At 38.8% G+C, this 20,562-nt stretch overlaps 1 protein-coding gene across 4 annotated transcripts in view; it reads left to right on the top strand.

The window, feature by feature from the left end:
• Positions 1-20,562, top strand: part of glsb (glutaminase b) — a 43,391-nt gene that overhangs the window by 9,799 nt on the left and 13,030 nt on the right. For all 4 annotated transcript variants that reach the window (XM_061692892.1, XM_061692891.1, XM_061692894.1 and 1 more), the window contains exons 2-14: positions 1,259-1,355; positions 2,321-2,442; positions 2,835-2,964; positions 4,446-4,525; positions 5,775-5,938; positions 6,475-6,533; positions 13,821-13,853; positions 13,938-13,996; positions 15,101-15,167; positions 16,298-16,348; positions 16,903-17,079; positions 18,464-18,595; positions 20,250-20,342. In XM_061692892.1, coding sequence (XP_061548876.1) covers positions 1,259-1,355; positions 2,321-2,442; positions 2,835-2,964; positions 4,446-4,525; positions 5,775-5,938; positions 6,475-6,533; positions 13,821-13,853; positions 13,938-13,996; positions 15,101-15,167; positions 16,298-16,348; positions 16,903-17,079; positions 18,464-18,595; positions 20,250-20,342 — 1,264 coding nt within the window. The remainder of the gene's footprint in view (positions 1-1,258; positions 1,356-2,320; positions 2,443-2,834; positions 2,965-4,445; positions 4,526-5,774; positions 5,939-6,474; positions 6,534-13,820; positions 13,854-13,937; positions 13,997-15,100; positions 15,168-16,297; positions 16,349-16,902; positions 17,080-18,463; positions 18,596-20,249; positions 20,343-20,562) is intronic.

The raw sequence follows: 20,562 nt of genomic DNA, 5'->3' as shown, positions 1-20,562 counted from the left end.
TGAGCTGTGTTTCTTCCATTACTGACATCTATATGCTGCTGTGTCACAACCAGCGTGTGAACGGGACTACAGTGTTGATTTTATTAATCCAAGCGTTATAGAGAACTCTGCATGGCTAAGGACCAGAGAATCCCTGGAATTCACGCTTGGTCTTATTATACTTTAGTAATTTATTGCACTTTATAAAAACTTAAAATAATAACATAGCTAAAATGTAAAGAACAAAAATAATTGTGCATTGTGATTTCATGCTTCAATGCCTGTTGACTTTGTGCTTCTCCTTATGGTGTGGTCGTATTAGCCACCAGGGGGCAGTACAATAAAGCCATTCTTAATGCACCAAGAAGAGTTTCACAATTAAGTGACTCAGTAAGCTGCAATAATTTTAGTTTTTCGCAGATGATACAGAATACATGGCTGTGAGAATTATTTTGTCTGTCTACATGTGTTGCTGCCACAGTTTGTGCTTAAATATCCCTTACTCAAGGGTTATATTACCGCAAATTTGATGTTAGCTTCGTTGACCTGTCTGTGGTGTTTTGTGTCGTGTGTTAGCATTAAGCTAGTGGACTAGCTTAAATATACAGCTTGTAATTCTCTTTGTTTAGCTTGGAACTTGAGTAAAGACGATAAAGATGAATCAACTGTGCAATATGATGAAGATGAAGTGCTGCCTCCACGAGTGAAAATACTATCAAAATACAAGACAATGCAAAACAGTGCTTTTGCTGTCTTTACGGGCGCTCACTTTTCACCTTCTGAAGGTAGTAGACACTCACCTCGTTGCACCCCTAGTCGTCATGGCAGTAGAGGGGTGGTGTAATTTTTTTTATCAGAAGTATTTTGATGAAAGGATGTCACAGACATGTTATAAAACTGGAAACTGTTTTAAATTGTTGAAAAAATGCATGTCTCCTTTCAAGTTTTGCTCTCCAAATGGCTACTGTAATGGAAGATGCCAAAATAACTGTTTTTATGAGTTATCATTTGAAAAAGGTCTTGAATAAGTGTGTGTATCACTGCTATCGTTTGCTGGGTTGTTAACATTATCAGCAGCAAACAGATAAGCGCTGTGTTAGCACTGGAATTGACCCAATTATTGCTCAGACTTGATGCTTTCACTATCATCAAGCTGTTGTTTGCATAACAGTCAACCAGATTGTGTTTTTATTGTGAAGTTATGTATATGATGAAAGATAACAAGATGAGATATACACTGCCAATAAAGTAATAAACCGTCTATCTTTTTCTAATTTAGGAGAAGAAATGCCGGCATCCTGCCTAGTCTGGAGGATTTACTTTTCTACACTGTCGCAGAAGGTCAAGAAACGATTCCAGCTCATAAATTCCTCACTGTAAGTCCTACTAACTGCTGTTCATCTTATGCCTAGTAAACTATGAGGACTTTCTCATTCTCAAAAAGTAAACAAATTTGGCAGGTGTTTTCAGTTCTTTAGTTGTCGTTGCAGGTATGAACCCACAAAATTGGCTCAATAGTGGCCCTGGAATTCTTTGAAAATTCATCCCCTGATGCTGATTCTCTCCGCAACATGAAATTTGGTATGCATGTCTTTCAGGACCAGACCCACAAAAACCCATGTCAGAAAAGACATGAGGTTTTGGTTTAAAGTGGCCATTTTAGGGGCATTTTAGCCATTTCTACGGATTCTTCAAAGACAAACTTGGCCTAGAGGTTTTGTTGTTGTTGTTGTCGTTACCAAATTTGAACCACTTATAGTATATTATTAGACAGAGGGATAATACTAAATTGCCAAACATTTGAATTTTGCCATTGTGAGTGGGAGTGTTTACTTATTTTTATGGTTTTCCTAGAATACTAATAATCCATGAAAGCATGATGAAGATACTCATTTAGAATAATTTCAAATCCCTGTGTTTATTATTATTCTTCCTACAAATATATTGAATTTGTTTAGTAGTACTGCCCGGAAAGTTGGAAAAAAATGGCCCATGACACTAGTTTCACTGATGGACACAAAATTGGGTTGGCATGTCTATCATAACATAAGAATGACCATGCTTGAAAGGACACAAGAAGTCAGCCATTTTAGTTTTAGTCATTTTTGTCATTTCCAGGGGTCCTTCAAAGACAAACTTGCCCTAGAGAATTTGTTGAAATGCTACCAGATTTGAACCTTATAATCTAGACAGAGGGACAACACTAAATTGCAAAACATTTGTGTTTTCGCCATTGGATGAGAGTGGAGTTTGATTTTGACGTGCTATAAATCAAAAACGATGTCAACGAGCTTGAACTAAAGACAGTTTTTAAATGGTGATGTTCATCTTCTATGTTCAGGCTCTTAAAACCACAGGACTTCGGACGGGAGATCCGAGACTTAAGGAATGCATGGAAACACTCAAACAAACCTTAAAGAACACTCCGGATGGCGTCACGTTGGACAGGCACCAATTCAAGAAGTGAGTCGCTTCTACTCGCAGTGTCTCATATTTCTCAGGTTGAGAGGAAAACTTTGCGACTGTCGATTTATAAATTTGCACACCTAATCAGAGTTTTTTAAATAGCGTTTATTGCCACTTGAACTATATATTTTTCCATAAAAGCAATTATGAGTGTTGACACACAACGCCACAAACCCAAAGGTTACATGGCACATGTCATCTCAATATGGGTTCATGGTAGGTGATGCGGGTGAACTGATGAACCGCCATATTGTCGATGAAGCCCCTTCATCGACAAACCTAGTTGAAGTTTGTCACACATCAGTGTTGCAAACTCAATTGGCAACCCCCCCAGTTGCATGCAGTCGCTGTGTTTGAGCATGCTATTTGTTTGTGGTTTTGTTCATCAGGTGTGTCCAGAGCAACATTGTTCTGCTCACGCAGGCCTTCCGAAAGAAGTTCGTCATCCCAGACTTCCAGTCCTTCACTTCCCACATTGATGAGCTATACGAGAGTGCCAAATCGCTCTCTGAAGGGCAGGTTTGTCCTTAGATCCATGACTCCTTTATCAGTCCATTAGTTGAGAGGAAAAACAGTATAGGCTACATCTATTTTAAAGGGGACATATTATGGAAAATTGGAGGTATTAGCCTATACGGTGGCAGTGAACTCAACTTTGCTCTTTTCATGATAAGCAGCAGTTTGGTAGATTGTGAACAATTTATCAAAAAAGAGACTTCAAGCTGTTTATTGCCACTCCCAGTTGAAGTTTACTGGCAAGCTAAACAAAACAAAGAGACTTACACATTGTCCATTTAAAAATACTGCATAGATTTGCCATTTTAAAGGCCATTTAGTTAATACTAACAAACAGTGAAAAACTCCGTACATGGAGTTAAATATCATCGGTGTCGTGGTGTTAGTCCTTTGAGCAATGGATATTTCAACTCAAATTGTGTAGAAACACATCTAGACAGACAATATAACAATACTCACAGGCATGTATTTTTTATCCTCGGCTCAAACGACGAATATTAGTGCGGCTTACTGAGGATAGACCCGTTTTCATGTATAGCCTTATATCTGTTTTACACTGCCCCCAGATGGCCAAGGGACACACACCAGAAGGAGCAGCACAATGTTTTAAGCAAACAATTTGGCAAAAACTGTTTACTTCTTTACTTTTTATTTAAGTATGTCATTACAGTATGTTTGGTGTGCTATTTATTAAAAGCATGTCAAAACATTTTGGGGCTTTTTTGGGGAGGCTGGAACAGATTAATACAATTTCAATTCATTACAATAGGAAAAGATTATTTGATTTGATGAAGTGTTTTGCATTGCGAGCGTGGTCACGGAATGAATTAAACTCATATATCAAGGCACCTCTGTATCCAATTCCATGTTTTTTTTTCTTTTTACCATTTCATTTTTTTCAATTTTATCACTTGAGAGCAAATAATCAGAGTTGTGCCTTAAACCATGATAATAAGTAAGCAAATTCAGCCTAAGACTCTGGGATATGAGCATATTTTGCAGTAGAAGGGGCTTCAGTGACATACTAAAAAGATGTATAAAAATGTGCAGTAATGCTAAATCCTCTTGAGTATTTTGACAAAAGCATGCCACTGACAAAGAAATGCATAATATTTAGTAAATATATAGATTATACAAATAATAAATAGATTAATGCAGTAGAAATAGGGGAGTGATGCAGTGTCAACATACATTTCTTTTACTTAAATTTTTTTTTTAAAAACATTCTTCTCTACCTGCATGATCATGCTTTACCTTGCACTTAAAATTTAAAAAATGATGGTAGCTGTTTATCAATCATGACTCATGTCCTCTTGTCACATGGTTCTTGTGTTTGGTGTCCTGACATGAGGATTCATATGGAGGTTGCAGTTTTGCATTATTCCCCAAGTGTCGAGCTGTAGCCGGTCGCGTAGCCCTTTTTTCAGATGCTGTACTTATTTTTATTTATTTATTTATTTTTATTTATTTTTTAATTCTTTCAGGTTGCTGACTACATTCCTCAACTTGCAAAATTCAGTCCGGACCTGTGGGCTGTCTCTCTGTGCACGGTGGATGGCCAGAGGTGAGGTGGGAGCTCAACTGAGTATTACAGGAGGCAACAATGAGGCTTTTTAAAAAGTTTTACTGGTCACATAATCAGGCACACAACCTTAGTTGTGGTAAATATGTGATTGCGGTGCAGATGGATCAAGTCATCAAATCCACTGTAAATGAAATGGCGAATTAATTAATGCTCTTCTTGTGTCGCAACAGTTGTTTTGAAGAGCGTGTTCTGTGTCGTGTAAAGTGAAATTCCATTGACACGCAATGTGTATGTGTAAGAGCAGAAGTCATAAAGACAAACTGGCACTAAACACACCGGATCATCATCATTAAAATCCTTTTACTTATTTTGAAGGTTTTCCCAGACTACTAATAATCTACGAAAGCATGTTGATGATACGTATATTTATGTACCCGTATATTTAGAATCTACTGGAATTGCTGCTTCTTCCTGCAAATCTTCGAAATCAGTCCCCTTTTGCAAGTCTTGGGGGAAATGTATGTTTTGCAGGAGTCCTGAATTCAACCCCACTCAGTGGCACCTCCATGAACTTAATTTAAAAACTTAATTTAACATTAAGTTGGCCATTTTGGTTTAAAGCAGCCCTTTTTGGGCAAATTGCCTCGGTAGTGCTCCCTGGAAAGAAAACATTTGCACCCAACACCAGTTTCACTAATCAACCTGAAATTGGGTGGACATGTCTATCATACGAGGACACACAAAAAAGTCTCAAGGACCCATGTTCAAAATTAAGCAGGAAGTTGCCCATTGTGGTTTGAAGCAGCCATTTTAAGACGAAATCCCTGACTAGTGCTCCCTTGCAAGTTTAAAAAAAAAAAAAAGAAAAAAAAAAGTATCTCCTGATACTATTTAGCACAGATCGACATGAAAATGGGTGTGCCTGTCTATCGAAACAGGACGCACAAATAAGTCTCAAGGACCAGGGTCCAAGTCCAAAATTGAAAAGGAAGTTGACCATTTTGGTTTGAAGCAGACATTTTGAGCGTATTCTAGGGATCTTACTCTTGACGAACTGTTAACAGGGAATTCGCCTAAATGAGCCCCAATCAAAGCGCAGGTATACTTTGCCTATGCCATGTAATGTGGGTGGAGCAAGGTGTCAACATTTGATGATCATTTTGAGGATTCCCCAATGTAAAATGGGATGCAAGGGCCCACTCATCACTGCTTTCATGATTTGTTGTTTTTGTGCATTGTTGCCAATCACAAACTATTTAGCTGACGATTAATTCGTTGTCTGTTGTAGACACACAGTGGGCGACACCAAGGTCCCCTTCTGTCTGCAGTCGTGCGTGAAGCCTCTGAAGTATGCCGTTGCTGTACACGACTACGGCACCGAGTATGTGCACAGTTTCATTGGCAAAGAGCCCAGTGGCCTGCGTTTTAACAAGCTCTTTCTGGATGAAGACGGTGGGTAGATTTGACACTTTTACCTTTTATCGATAAGCCTCAAATGCCCCCAAACCCATGTTTTTCTGCCGTACAACATAGACCTCTTTCCTAGACCTCATTTTGTACACAAGGTGTGTTCATATAGTCAGAGAAAATACCACCATTACTTAACTCAGAGCTATTTTGTCATCATATTACGTGCAGTAATTTTGCCAGCCCTGTTGTGCAAGGACCTAATGCGGTGGAGGAATTAAAGGGGATGTAACTCCAAAAGAGTTCAGCAGGTTTCTCACACCTTCATGCCACAATATGTGGAAGTGGGCGGCGTCAGGGGTCACTCACTTAATCAGATTGTTTTGGACGTTGTTGTCTCCTCATGTCAAGCCACTGACAAATAATTAACCGCAAAGTAAACTTGGATGTTCATAGCTTTCCAGGTTTGCTTTCCATCATATGGCACGTTGTTTACTGATGCGGGTTTTGCTCACAATTCAAGAACAAGTTAACAGTTTGCCCTCATGCCACATATTAACGAAGCTCTTGTTGTTTTGCAGATAAGCCCCACAACCCAATGGTGAATGCTGGCGCTATTGTTTGTACTTCCCTGATAAAGGTAAAAGCAATACAGTCTTGTTGTTTTTTTTATTTCAATTGGTGTCAATCTTAAATTTAGTTGAAAAGCTTTGACTCTGTTTGAAGCATATCTACAAATACAACAGTTTTGCAGTAATTGTGCTTTCAAACTGTTCCTTAAAACTTTTTGTCGAAAATACCACTCTGGTATTGCAGCATCCAACCGAATCATTGAAGTTGTCATTGTGTCTTCTCAAAGAATTTCCAACTGTCATCCACAGTGGCATCTTGTTGCGGTGATAAAAACTGGATTTACGCAGCATGGTTCAAGTGACACAATTATGAATCCCCCCCTGTAAAGTCCCACATTTGGGATATGCATCACAATAAAACATACGGAATCGGATATCCTCAGATTGGAATAAGGCCTCATCCAAATGTGGATACAAATCTGAAATGCATCGGATATCTGCCAATGCCAGTTCTTAGTTCTTACCCTGTCAATGCCAGCCTGCCGTCATCAAAATACAATTGATTGCTGCCTTATACACACCCACGTCAGCCCAAACAACATAAATAAACATTAAAAACTAATTTAACAATTAAATATGGTACATCACAGGTGTGTCCATCATTAGACAAGAATAATAATTGCAGATGGTGGCCAGCGGAGTAATGTGGAGGTTACCCTCATTCAAATCAATGAGGGGAAGAGTCAACCGAGGCCAGCTTAATGTTACTATATATATAAGGTTTTATATTTTTAGTATTTATATATTGTCTACTTCCGTGTTGTCACTGCCCAGTGTTGATGTTTGTGGAGTTGTTTATGTGCAATTAGGGTGTCATTCAGTTGTTCCATAGTGTAAACATAGCCATATGGGATATGTGTCACTTGAAATGTACAGGGAGTTGGACAGTAAAAAGAAATTTGGCAGAAATAGCCATTAAATCAGAATTGGCACTTGGACCTGCAATGTAAATCCAGGCTGAGGTTTGTGTTAATCCTCCATGAAGTGTTCTTACAAGCTCCAGGCCACAAATCAACGCAAAGGCGGATACATGCATACATGCAGACCAACAGCGAAGACTGCTAGGATTACGGCCAGTTTGGCATCACTCTGTTTGACTTTTTAAGACATTGATATGTAGTCGTCTTGTGTAGCCACACTGATGGAAGAAATTTGTGCAGGTTCTTTGGTTTGATCAAATGAGCTTTTTTCTCTGTTTATTGGTCAAACAATAATTTCTTGCCACTTCAGTTTGACATGGACCTTGTATGCGTTACTATTAGGAGGTAGACCATTGACCTCTCAAAATAAAAATCAGAAAAATAATAACAATGCACATTTTACACATAATATAATCAAACAATCATTTAAATCACCCAGGAAATCCATACTCTATGATTGTCTAGAGTTTAACTTTTGACATTTCAAATATTTCAAAGAGTGCCCATTTAAACTTGGCGTAATGGTCTTCAAACTGACTTAATGACATGCCTCCTTAACATGCATCTGATCAAAACTTTGAACTGTGTTGTATATAATGTATTGTAACCATCATTGCTGACATGGATTATCATATTTAGGGAAGGATTCCAGCAATATTTATTGATCGGGGCACCTTTTGTACTAAATACAAAGTGTATAGAAAATGGGTGGATGGGATTGGTTGTTACAGAAAGTTACAGAAACAGACCCAGCTCCTTTCAAAAAAGTGCAGTGCTAGCCCCTGTCATGCAGCGTTTCAACACAATTGGCGCAATAGTAAAGTTTATTCACCCGTTACAGTTGCAATGTCCGTTTATTGGACAGCAACAATTGATTTTAACACAAAGAGGCTGGAGAACCGAGTCCCAGGTGTTTAAACCCCTAGTTCCGGCTTTCTGCTCTTCCCTTTCACACGGCCAGCATTGCACCTCACTAGAGCCTTTAATACTACAGAAATCCCACACTATTTGTTGGGGATAGGTAACGAGCCCTGCCATGAAGAGCAAAAAAAAAAAAGTAAGTTCTTGACACCCCCCTAAAAATGTTTAGAATTGCCTAAATTAATAGTTTAAGCCAAAACTATACCACAGTCTATGACACTAAAATGCTTGAATATAATTTATGAACTCCTCTTATAACATTACCCTTAAAAATAAATGCCTTGCAGATTATAATATTTTTTTTAAATGCACCAGCAACAACTTACACATGCAGTGAAGACTCTCTGTAACTTATGCTAACACCCCAGGCTAAACTGAGCTCCAACCCAACATACAAATATTTTGGTCTCTGAGTCTTTATGTATCACCTCAACATACAACCCCAATTCCAATTAAGTTGGGATGTTGTGTTAAACAGCAAATAATCATTAACTTAGAATTTTATGGCTGCAACACATTCCAGAAAAGCTGGGACTGGTGGCAAAAAAGACTGAGAAAGTTGAGGAATGCTCATCAAACACCTGTTTGGAACATCCCACAGGTGAACAGGCTAATTGGGAACAGGTGGGTGCCATGATTGGGTATAAAAGGAGCTTCCCTGAATTGCTCAGTCATTCACAAGCAAAGATGGGGCGAGGTTCACCTCTTTGTGAACAAGTGCGTGAGAAAATAGTCAAAGCGTTTAAGGACAATGTTCCTCAACGTACAATTGCAAGGAATTAGGGATTTCATTATCTATGGTCCATATCATCATCAAAAGGTTCAGAGAATCTGGAGAAATCACTGTATGTAAGCGGCAAGAACGAAAACCAACATTGAATGCCCGTGACCTTCGATCCCTCAGGCGGCACTGCATCAAAAACCGACATCAATGTGTCAAGGATATCACCACATGGGTCCAGGAACACTTCAGAAAACCAATGTCAGTAAATACAGTTCAGCGCTACATCTGTAAGTGCAACTTAAAACTCGACTATGTAAGGCAAAATCCATTTATCAACAAGACCCAGAAACGCCTCCGGCTTCTCTGGGCCGGAGCTCATCTAAGATGGACTGATGCAAAGTGGAAAAGTGTTCCGACGAGTTCACATTTCAAATTGTTTTTGGAAATTGTAGACGTTGTGTCCTCCGGAAAAGAACCATCCGGACTGTTATGGACGCAAAGTTCAAAAGCCAGTATCTGTGATGGTATGGGGCTGTGTTAGTGCCAATGGCATGGGTAACTTACACATCTGTGAAGGCACCATTAATGCTGAAAGGTACATACAGGTTTTGGAGAAACATATGATGCCATCCAAGCAACGTCTTTTTCATGGACGCCCCTGCTTATTTCAGCAAGACAATGCCAAACCACATTCTGCACCTGTTACAACAGGGTGGCTTCGTGGTAAAAGAGTGCGGGGACTAGACTGGCCTTCCTGCATTCCAGACCTGTCTCCCATTTGAAAATGTGTGGCGCATTATGGAGCGTAAAACACGACAACGGAGACTCCGGACTGTTGAACAGCTGAAGCTGTACATCAAGATAGAATGGGAAATAATTCCACTTACAAAGCTTCAACAATTAGTGTCCTCTGTTTCTAAACGTTTATTGAATGTTGTTAAAAGTAATGTAACACAGTGGTAAATATGACCCTGTCCCAGCTTTTTTGGAACGTGTTTCAGCCATAAAATTCCAAGTTAATGATTATTTGCTAAAAACAATAAAGTTGATCAGTTTGAACATTAAATATCTTGTCTTTGTAGTGTATTCAATTAAATATAGGTTGAACATGATTTGCAAATCATTGTATTCTGTTTTTATTTGTTTAACACAACGTCCCAACTTCATTGGAATTGGGGTTGTACTTCCTTGACACCAATTACTACTTTACTATTACCCTGGGCTTTCCTGTCAGCTTGTGGCAACTTAGGGCATTATAGAACGAGCACAGAAATATGCAAATAAGTTACCAAAAAATGCAGGTAAATTTGTAAAAAGTGAACTGCAAATATGCGGAGCGTTTACTGTTACTTGAAAACTGAAAACATTCTGTCACACCTACCAGCGACAAGAAAAGGCCATCTCTAACGGGCAGTGTGAAAGGGGCAAAACGTTAGCAGTGCTAGTATGTTCTTCAATAGGCTGAGGTACTCGCAATAATGGAGTGCAGAAAACGTGTGTATGTTGGCTGGTGAAGTGTGGTCCTATTCAAGAGCTCCCACAATACTCACCTCATCCACCAGGTGCTATGTGAAGCAGGTGGTTGTCTAATGCTGGCAAGACGGTGTGTGTCGGCATCTTTTGGCAGCCATGTCTCGACATGATTTATTTATTTTTTTTTTCCCATCAGCAAAAAACAAGCTGTTGGCCAGTTTCCCAGTTAGCTTTAAATGAGACATATTATGCTTTTTTTAACCACAATTTGAAAAAGTTAAGTATCAAGAATTACAGCCCACACATTTCCTCCCTCAGTATCCAGCAGTATTCCCAACCTTTATTAAGCCAATGCACTTATTTTACATGAGAACAATCTCATGGCACACACCACCAAACAAAAATGTCACAAATAGAATATACTAAAGATATGTATTGGAATTAGGACTGAAACAATTGATGAAATAACTCTTAATTATACTCTATTAGAAATAAGTCGAAGCAAAATCTCTGCCCCGAAGTTCTGAAGACTCACGCCCCACTCCGTGTAGAAATAAGTTGGCGTGATGGCCGCGAGCCAGGAGGAAACTGTCTGTAAAAGACCGAGAATGTCCAAAGTTTGGGATCATTTCACACTTGTGGTAATAATAAAGTGCAATTTGTCTACTGCAAAGCAAAACTTGGGTACCACAACAGCATGTCTACGATCGCCAACACAAGGTATCGATGTTAGCTACTTTAATATAGCCTACCACACCTAGTTAGAACTTAATGACCCCACAAATTGTCCGGGATAAACACAGCCACCGGTGTACTTTCAATCCCTTTGTTGAACAAACGGTAAACTAAACAAAACTAACTAATGTATAATAAGAGTCAAATACGACCTGCTGAAGCCACAACTGACATGCAGGCACTCAACACGCAGACTGGCTAACCTGAGCTAACAAAGGCCAACTCTCATTTGTTGACGCCCACATCACTCACCAGGCCAGACCCCGCTTGTTAAAGCCACACACATTCAAAGTCGCAGAGAACTACAGTGTAGAACGTGATGATGGTGACCCTAAGTGGACAAAAATAAAATGCAAATGCATATTTTGTCATGGTATTGCTGTTTAACAATGCAAAATCACACTTTTTCCCATTACTCAGTTGATTGTTGGGATAATAGGTAGAATACTTGATTTTACAAAATATTCGATCCCTACAGCCCTAATGTAAATCATGATTGATGAATTTACTTATGAATTAACTTTCTCAGTGTGAAATGTGGGCCTGTTTAGTTGAACACAAAGCAGTTTTTCTGTTGTATCAATGGCAGTATCTAGTGGAAGAGCATTTCATTGTTCTTTCTTCACTATACATAGCTGGCATAGATGGCATACTAATGTGCACAAGGGTTGGGAATCACTGGTTTAGAGTCTTGCTGAAATTAGCCTGTTTTGAGCGGAGGGACCTGTCTCATTCTAATGAGACACTGCTCTACCCTTAACTGCCACTTTCGTGGCTACTTGATGAATCCCAAATCTAATAAAGCGAGTCCAAATTGCCAAGCGCATAAAAGTCCCCCATAAACAGTCAAACCATTTAGCATGTTTTTGCTTGTGGAGGCAGCACTTCATCCCCAAGCCACTAAATTAAAAATGTCAATTAATATCCCTACATATTGTATCCCTACATACTGGTCTACAAACAGACATACACCAAAAGTCAATGAAACTCTACATGTGGCTTTGACAGTGTTTCAGATTTTGCTAAGTCTCGTTGCCAAGTCATGGGCGGAGCAATTTACGTAAATTAGCCCTGCTGTTCCATCACAGTCCACCAAAATTAAAAATCTGACACATTTTCAGAAATGGGTAGCACACCAAACAAATTACTTGGTTATTTAATGTCACACTTGATGGATGGGCTGTTTGAATACAAGCAATTAAATAGTACATTTTCCTTAATATGTCCCCTTTAATTTCACTGGGAAAACTTTGGGACGTTTGCCGTGGCAGTATGCCCCTCAAACTGTTATGTGGTGCTTGAAGGCTACATACTGTTGCTGTTTTTGTATGTTGTTGCATATTTTCCAGACTTAGGAACTGTGGGAAATAATGACTGCTGCTGCAGGTCAAATGACGTTGGTAATTTTTTCTTCCTTTTCCATATCTTTCTCCTCTCACTGCCCCCTCCCCTCAGCCCCCTCCCCCATCCCTCTTTTCCTTATCTTCTCCAATCAGCCTGTAGAAATCCTATGTAGTGACTCTCCATCCGTGAATCTTTGTCTTCTATTTCTTCTACACAGTTAAGTGTAGAACCTAAAAATAAAAGTTGTCATTAATAGCTTAAAAAATAGGCTTTTTAAACATGTAACCTGTAAAATGGAAAAACATGAGTGGTTTTGTGTGTGTTACAGCACTATAAATATTGTATAAATATATGCATGTCCATTTGATTCCTTCTTCAGTGTTTGCTTTGTGGCAAAAGGCAGCATCCAAAATGGCTGTGTGTGTTCAAATATACAGAAAACTTTGGCCTGACGCTTTGAATTGTACTCACCAACATTCACATATGTTAGTTGACATGACACAGTTGACATTCAGTTTAAATGCAAAAGCACTAAAAAAATTATTTACATTTACCCACAATGCTCTGCGTCACATTCCATTTGAAAATGTAAACACAGTTAGGGGGCTGTGGTTTCAAACCTGTTTTTAACCTTCCTGTCGAATTCACCCATTTTACATTTTAAAAATGGAAAAATATTTCAAAAATGTAAAAGAAAAAAAAATAAAGATGTAACTTAATCTGCTGGTGTTATTTTTTTGTATCATTTAAAAGTATATATTTTTATCATACATTTCTTTTATTTGTTTAAATTTGCAAACACCCCCTTGGGTTTAAAAGTAGTGCATAAGTGATAGTAACAAACATAACAGGAGGGTTAAACGTCTTTTTGTACATAATCTCATATAATTTGGATTCGTAAGTATACTTTTTTTCCATTAACTGGTATATAACACTTCTACTAAATCCCCATGCAACTACAAACTATTTCTCTCTTTGTAACCTAAAGGCAATCTGTAGCCATTCTCTTCAACTCATAGCATTACTATGTGATTTTACACCAGTTTTTTTTTTTTTTTAATCTATTCATATTTGCTCATTCTTTAGTACTCTGCAGTAGTATTATCATTTTACCGTAACTACATTTCACCTGGTGGAAAGAACTACACTTGACTGCCTTTTGCTTCTTATTCCCTCAGCAAGGTGAAGGCAACGCCGAAAAATTTGATTATGTAAGCATTAGCACATCCTAAATAGCATTTTAAAAATGGGCAAATGAGTTTACTCATATAAAATTTTGCTACTTTCGCCTTCAGGTCATGAACTTCTTGAAGAACATGGCGGGAAACGAGTATGTCGGTTTCAGCAACGCCACGTAAGTCACTCGAAAGTCTGATAGAAAACTCATTCCAGTCGTTCCCCCTGGAAAGTTAGGGAGAAAATTGACCTCAACACCAGTTTCACCGATCAACACGAATATGGATGGCCATGTTTATCATAAAAGAACACACAAAAAAGTCTTAAGGGTTCGTTCCTTAAATTGAACAGGAAGTCGGGCATTTTGGTTTGAAGCGTCCATTTTTGGGAGGACTCCCGCAGTAGTGCCCTATTGGACGGTTAGAAAAAAATTAGCCCTCGACACAAGTTTAACAGATAGACACGAATTTTGGTGGACATGTTTATCATAAAAGGACGCAACAAAAAGTTCAACAGGAAGTCAGCCATTATGGTTTGAAGCTGACTTTTCGGGTGGATCAGGGTTAATTTTTTTGACAAAGTCCTACAAGGGAATGCACCCAAGTGAGCCCCAATCAGAGGCAGGTATCCTAAACAGGGATACTAAATATACATTTTTGGATATATATATACTTCCTCACAGTATATCTGTGTCACACAGACAATTAACACTCAAACAAAGCGTAGATAAGTATTTTAGCTTCAATTTGTATTTTATTAATCACCCTCTGGAGAAGAAAAAGCTTGTCAAAATCAAAACCATTCAAAAACTATAAAATGTTATGTAAAACTCATTCATAAAAACATCTTAAACATTCCCACTTTTTATGGTTAAACATATACCGTGTCACATTGGCCCATGAACATAACACTGTCGAAACAAGCATAACAGTAGGGTAAAAATGTTGTTTTTCAACATTTTCAAACTGTGTTTTTGAATGTATGCACACACAGTATATTGTATCAATTTATTAATAAAACGGACTAGTACATTGTATCACTGTTGCACAGGATACTCGTGTCTCATGTCCACGATTTATGATGGTTAGCAACGCGGCAGCAGGTAAGATCGCAGCCAGGGGCTCAGGTTGCAAGACGGTCACATGATTGCATGAGGCTTTACTGTACACATGAGGAACCCGCACTAGGGATGTGCAGTGAAATTTACACACACACATGCATGTATGCACGCGCACACACACACAAAGTCAAAGTAATGGGGTGTGCTGTGTTTTTGTGACAGATTCCAGTCTGAGCGTGAGTCAGGAGACAGGAACTTTGCCATCGGCTACTACTTGAAAGAAAAAAAGGTTTGACCCAATTTCATTCCATAGCCTACTCTAATGGCACACTAGTTCAATTCAAAAAGTGAAACTCATACTGAATTATACAGATTCATAAAGGCCAATTCCTACCTAATTTCCATCTATCCATCCATTTTCTTTACCGCTTATGCTCACGTGGGTTGCGGGTTGCTGAAGCCTATCCCAGCTATCTTCGGGCGAGAGGCGGGGTACAGCCTGAACGGGTCGCCAGCCAATCGCAGGGCACATAGAAACAAACAACCATTCGCACTCACATTCACACCTACGGGCAATTTAGAGTCTTCAATCAACCTACCACGCATGTTTTTGTGGGAGGAAACCGGAGTGCCCGGAGAAAACCCACCCAGGCAGTGGGAGAACATGCAAACTCCACACAGGCGGAGCCGTGATTTGAACCCCGGTCCCCAGAACTGTGAGGCAGATGTGCTAACCAGTCATGCACTGTGGCCCTACCCAATTTCTGTAGTAAAAATAATTTTGATTGTTTCTAATCTTTAGCCTAATAGTATGATTGCCAAAGTCTTTTTCAAATGTTTTGGGGAAAAATTTCAAATTCAACAAACAAGAAGAGTCTAGTCGCCTCGATTCAACCTTTGCAGAAAACCATGACCTGGATGACTGAGAATCTACAAAGACAAAAAAAAAATAATAATTCTCAAGTACCTTGTTTTTTTTTTATTTTTTTTTTTTAAATTTGATATTGTGAGAGAAAGTTAAAAATTACTTGGGCAATAATGCTATTAGGCCGTAAAAATCATGACGTGGAGTATATGAGTTTCGCTTTCTGAATTGAAGTACTGAAATAAACACCTGGGGAAATTATTGCCATTCTTGAGAAACTTATTGCAATTCTTGAGAAACAAACGTAACAGGAGGGTTAAAATTGGGGTGAAATGCATATTCCAAAATAATAACAACAAATGTAAGAACTAGGGACAAATGTTTTTTCCCAATTTTGTTGTTACACTAAAAAACATTTTCATAGATGTTTTTCATAGATTTTTAAACCATTCATTTCGACAAGAGATTGTAAGCATTAATATGCTATATTAATGTTTGCTTTTTTGTTTCTCCTCTGCACTGAATTTTGTCTAAAGCCACATTTCTCCCTACAGTGTTTTCCTGAGGGGACAGACATGACGTCTGTATTGGACCTCTACTTTCAGGTGATTGCCTTTCTTCATAGAAGTGCTGCTCGATGTCCAAGTTGTTCTCGTTTACAAATCCTTTTTTAACCATAAGAAATTATATAATTTGTTTCAGTCCTACATTTTTTAATTAACATTTTACCATTCATAACTTTCATATTTGTATATAAAAAAAAGAAATTAACCACAGCATGATTGAAACCAATTTAAAGTAAAACTACTCAGCCTTTCAAGACACCTGAATTCATATAATTCCTAGCCATAGTTTGAATGCCAAGTTTTGTTTGACTTTTGAGGCATACTTTTCCAGACAATTTTGGTTAAACGCCCAAATTCTTTTTTTACCGGTTCTCAGCAGTTATCAACAAATGCCAGTTTGCTCCATTTTGAGAGAGCAATGTAACATTGTTCGTTGAAAATGTATCTTGATCACTGCTGTTTGCAATTTCAAATACGTAAGCACTGCTCACATTTTTTTTTTCATTTCGTTTTTTATTTCTGTAGGGGCCTAAAGATTTAAATAATGGTCTCGAGTAAAATATACCTGTCGATTGTGTGTTTTTGACCTACAGCTGTGCTCCATTGAAGTGAACTGTGAGAGCGCCAGTGTGATGGCAGCCACACTAGCTAATGGAGGTATCTGCCCCATCTCGGGCGAGCGAGTTCTCAGCCCCGAGGCTGTGAGAAACACCCTGAGTCTCATGCATTCCTGTGGCATGTACGACTTCTCAGGCCAGTTTGCCTTCCATGTAAGTGGAAATTAGTTTTATACGCTAATGTGGAAAGATTTGGTTAGGCTTATGTTAATTTAAGGGTCGAACTGACCCACTTCAAAATATATATATATTTTTTTAAAGTTAGTAAGTCTAGAGGCTTAATCAACAACAATGACATGCTGTATATAGACAATGTTTATTGTGATTTATTATTTAAAAATGTTATTTTATTTTTTTCCCCCTTCTCATTTTAGACACTTTTGGTAACGGGTCAAAATGACCCAGGAACATCGTTAATATGCTGTTCCTGACAAATGAACGTAACTGGAGAATTAATGACACACTTTAGCTTATGTGTTACTCTACTTCTTTCAAAGTACTCTATATCGAACTATTAATTCAATTATCAGCACTACTTTTTGTCATAAGCAGAATCATAATATTGTTAATTCAGTACTGTGAACCCCAACAAATTCTGAGCTTGGCATTTGCGGATTTTTTTGGGCGAACCTAATCTCCCGGTATTCAGTGAAAAACTCACCTTTTTGCTGTATTTGTGCTCAGGCAAAGTCACAAAATTAATGCATTTTTTTGTCATCTTGTGGCATCTTGCTCTTAAGGAACTGTTGAAGTGAGGGGAGGAGCTTCTTTTAGTTAGGACTTGTCCTCGTTTAATGGAAAAAAAAATATTTGCCGCCATATACAGTATATACAGGCAATGCAAATTGTTTGGGAAGGGTGTCAATTACTCGCTGATTATTTACTATTCGTGGCACGGGTCGGTCCCTATACCCGCAAATGACTTTCTCGTGGAAGGAAGTACTTATTATTTAATGGCGTTCAGTATAACAGAATAAGAAGAATTCTAATGATTGTTTTCAGTCCTATTTACATGCATTTAATCTGAGTTCTCGTACCGTTTATCCTCACTAGGGTCGCAGGCGTGCTGGAGCCTATCCAAGCTATCTTCGGGCGAGAGGCGGGGTACACCCTGAACTGTTTCCCAGCTAATCGCAGGGCAGATATAAACAAACAACCATTTGCACTCACAGTCACGAAACTACGGGGTAACGATTCAGATTGACCCGGGAAACACGAGGGTTTACTACATTCAGAGTATGGCATAAAAATGCGCTGCAATGTGTAATGATGTAGTTGTCTCGCTCACGTTGTCCAATACATTCCTCACCAAGCACTTCAAACCACCTCCTGTCGCAATGACCATTCATACCCCTTCCAGACTAAACAAGTGGCAGCAAGTACAATGTAACATCTGTGACACTTTTGAAAAAAATAGATTTTTGGTTGGGTCAGATTGACCAATTTTGTTGTTAAGAAACTTGAAGGTAGAATATCCTGAGAAATATGTGAGTTACTGTACTTCATTCATCAGTGTGTCCTGTTTTTCCCCTCAAAGGTGGGTCTGCCGGCCAAGTCGGGCGTGGCAGGAGGCATCCTGCTGGTGGTGCCCAACGTGATGGGTATTATGTGCTGGTCGCCACCCTTGGACAAACTGGGGAACTCGGTCAGAGGGATTCAGTTCTGCACGGTATGTAACTGACGAGTGAGCGTGTATGCCATATAGTCATACATGCCTTGCAGAGACATGTTTAGTATTTTAAGGGTGGGACACAAGAGATAGAAATGTGTGTACATGTGTAAGATGGACCGCCCAAAAGCGACAGTTACTCCCACAATATCTAACTTGAATGTTATTAGTTATATTACATTACCATCTCTGAATTGTACTGCATGGCATGGCTTCTGTGTTACTTTGGAGTTACTCTCACCAAAACCAACTGCAGAACATAGAACGTGCGCACATGCATGCTCACATACATACACTCCCATTTACGTAAAACACCAACAAGAAACAAGGACACCCTTATTTTCTTCCTTTTTTTGACATTGGCTTTTCTGACTATCATCCACAATCATGAGCAACAACACACACAAACCAGCAAGAACACACACAAACCACCTTCACATGAGGCTCATCGATCAGATTAGCTAGCATACTAGCCTAAACGCTAGCACAAACTGATGTGACATCACACGCGGCTGTGCAAACAAATATGCGCACTAGCACTTTACAGAAACGCTCAAACGATAACTCACTTTTTTGCATTTACACACAATAATAAATGTTGGGAACTACTGTAGAAATTGTAACTGTAAAGTAAACTACACGGTCACTTATTAGTAGTTGCATTGAAAGAGAAATAGAAGCATTCTTTAATTTTTAGTTTTGAGGGTGTATGAGGTGCATTCAAGGACCACAGGTGAAAAAACAGCATCAATAAATTAAATCTAACAACACCACCAAGATTCAACCACATGGCACCAAAGTAATACTTTTATTGCATTGGCATGAGCACAAAAGCTGAATTGACAGTTTCAGCAAATAAAAGAGAATAGGTTCCAAAAATAAGACTTGTCAACAACAAATGTATTGCGTAAGATTTTTTTTTTACAGCTGATTTTGGACAATTTTGATGTGGTGAATCCAAATATCACATTAGTTTTGCTCAATCAGGTCAACCTTTTGAACCATGGCCACATGGTTTTGTTTACATGGACAAGTATTTTCCCTTTAAAGGTTTAAATAGACGGCGGTTCATGCCCTAAATTTTAAACAATGATGATGTAACATTCAATTTACAGGCATGTACTTTTGTCAATGTCTACTATTCAATTTACAGTAACACTTGTTTAACAGACTGTTAACAACTTGGCATAAAGACCTGACCTGAACTTGAGAAACTGATGTCATTGTTGGATTCAGCGATGCAAAGTTGTCCTAAATCAGTCGAAGAAAGATCGACAACTTCTTTTTGTAACCCTTTGTACTCAGCAAGTTCACGAATGAGTTGCGACTATGTGTCGGTTCATTGTATTGAATTAGGTGACATGTCGCTTGGGCGATGATGATGACTGTGCCGGACTTCTGGATCTTGGCTGTAACCAATGATGTAGTAGTATACGAACAACAATTGAATGATAATAAATCTTCATTATATTTTGAAGTAGTTGGAAATGTGCCACCGTGTCGATGAACTTTTGACTAATCCAATTTGTTAAGTCATTGAGTAATGTGTGCGACTGGGTGGGAGCCAGGCCCAGCTTCTACACTGCTTATGTCATAATTGCCAATGCAAATAAATGGTTATTGTAGTCAAACCTTTGTCACATTTGCATTGCAGGACCTGGTGGAACTTTTTAATTTCCACAATTACGACAACTTGAGGCACTTCGCAAAGAAGCACGATCCTCGCCGAGAGGGTGGAGAACAGCGGGTAAGGATATGCAACCCCTGTGTGTACGTGAGTGCGACTGCATCCGTGTGTGTATGTTGGGGTGGGTGTTAGACTTTACTGGTTCCACTGTATTTAAAAACAGCATTTTAAGTTCTCTTGGGGTATATTTGTCTGATTGTTTGATGATCGTAAACATTAAAGTGGGGAAACTATTCAAAAATATAAGAATTTGAGAAGGGGGCCAATGCTTTTTAATGGT

Source organism: Phycodurus eques, chromosome 12 (assembly GCF_024500275.1).
Source record: "Phycodurus eques isolate BA_2022a chromosome 12, UOR_Pequ_1.1, whole genome shotgun sequence".
NCBI lineage: Eukaryota > Metazoa > Chordata > Actinopteri > Syngnathiformes > Syngnathidae > Phycodurus > Phycodurus eques.
Note: the sequence above shows the minus strand (reverse complement) of the source record. Positions and strands in the feature narration are given on the sequence as shown.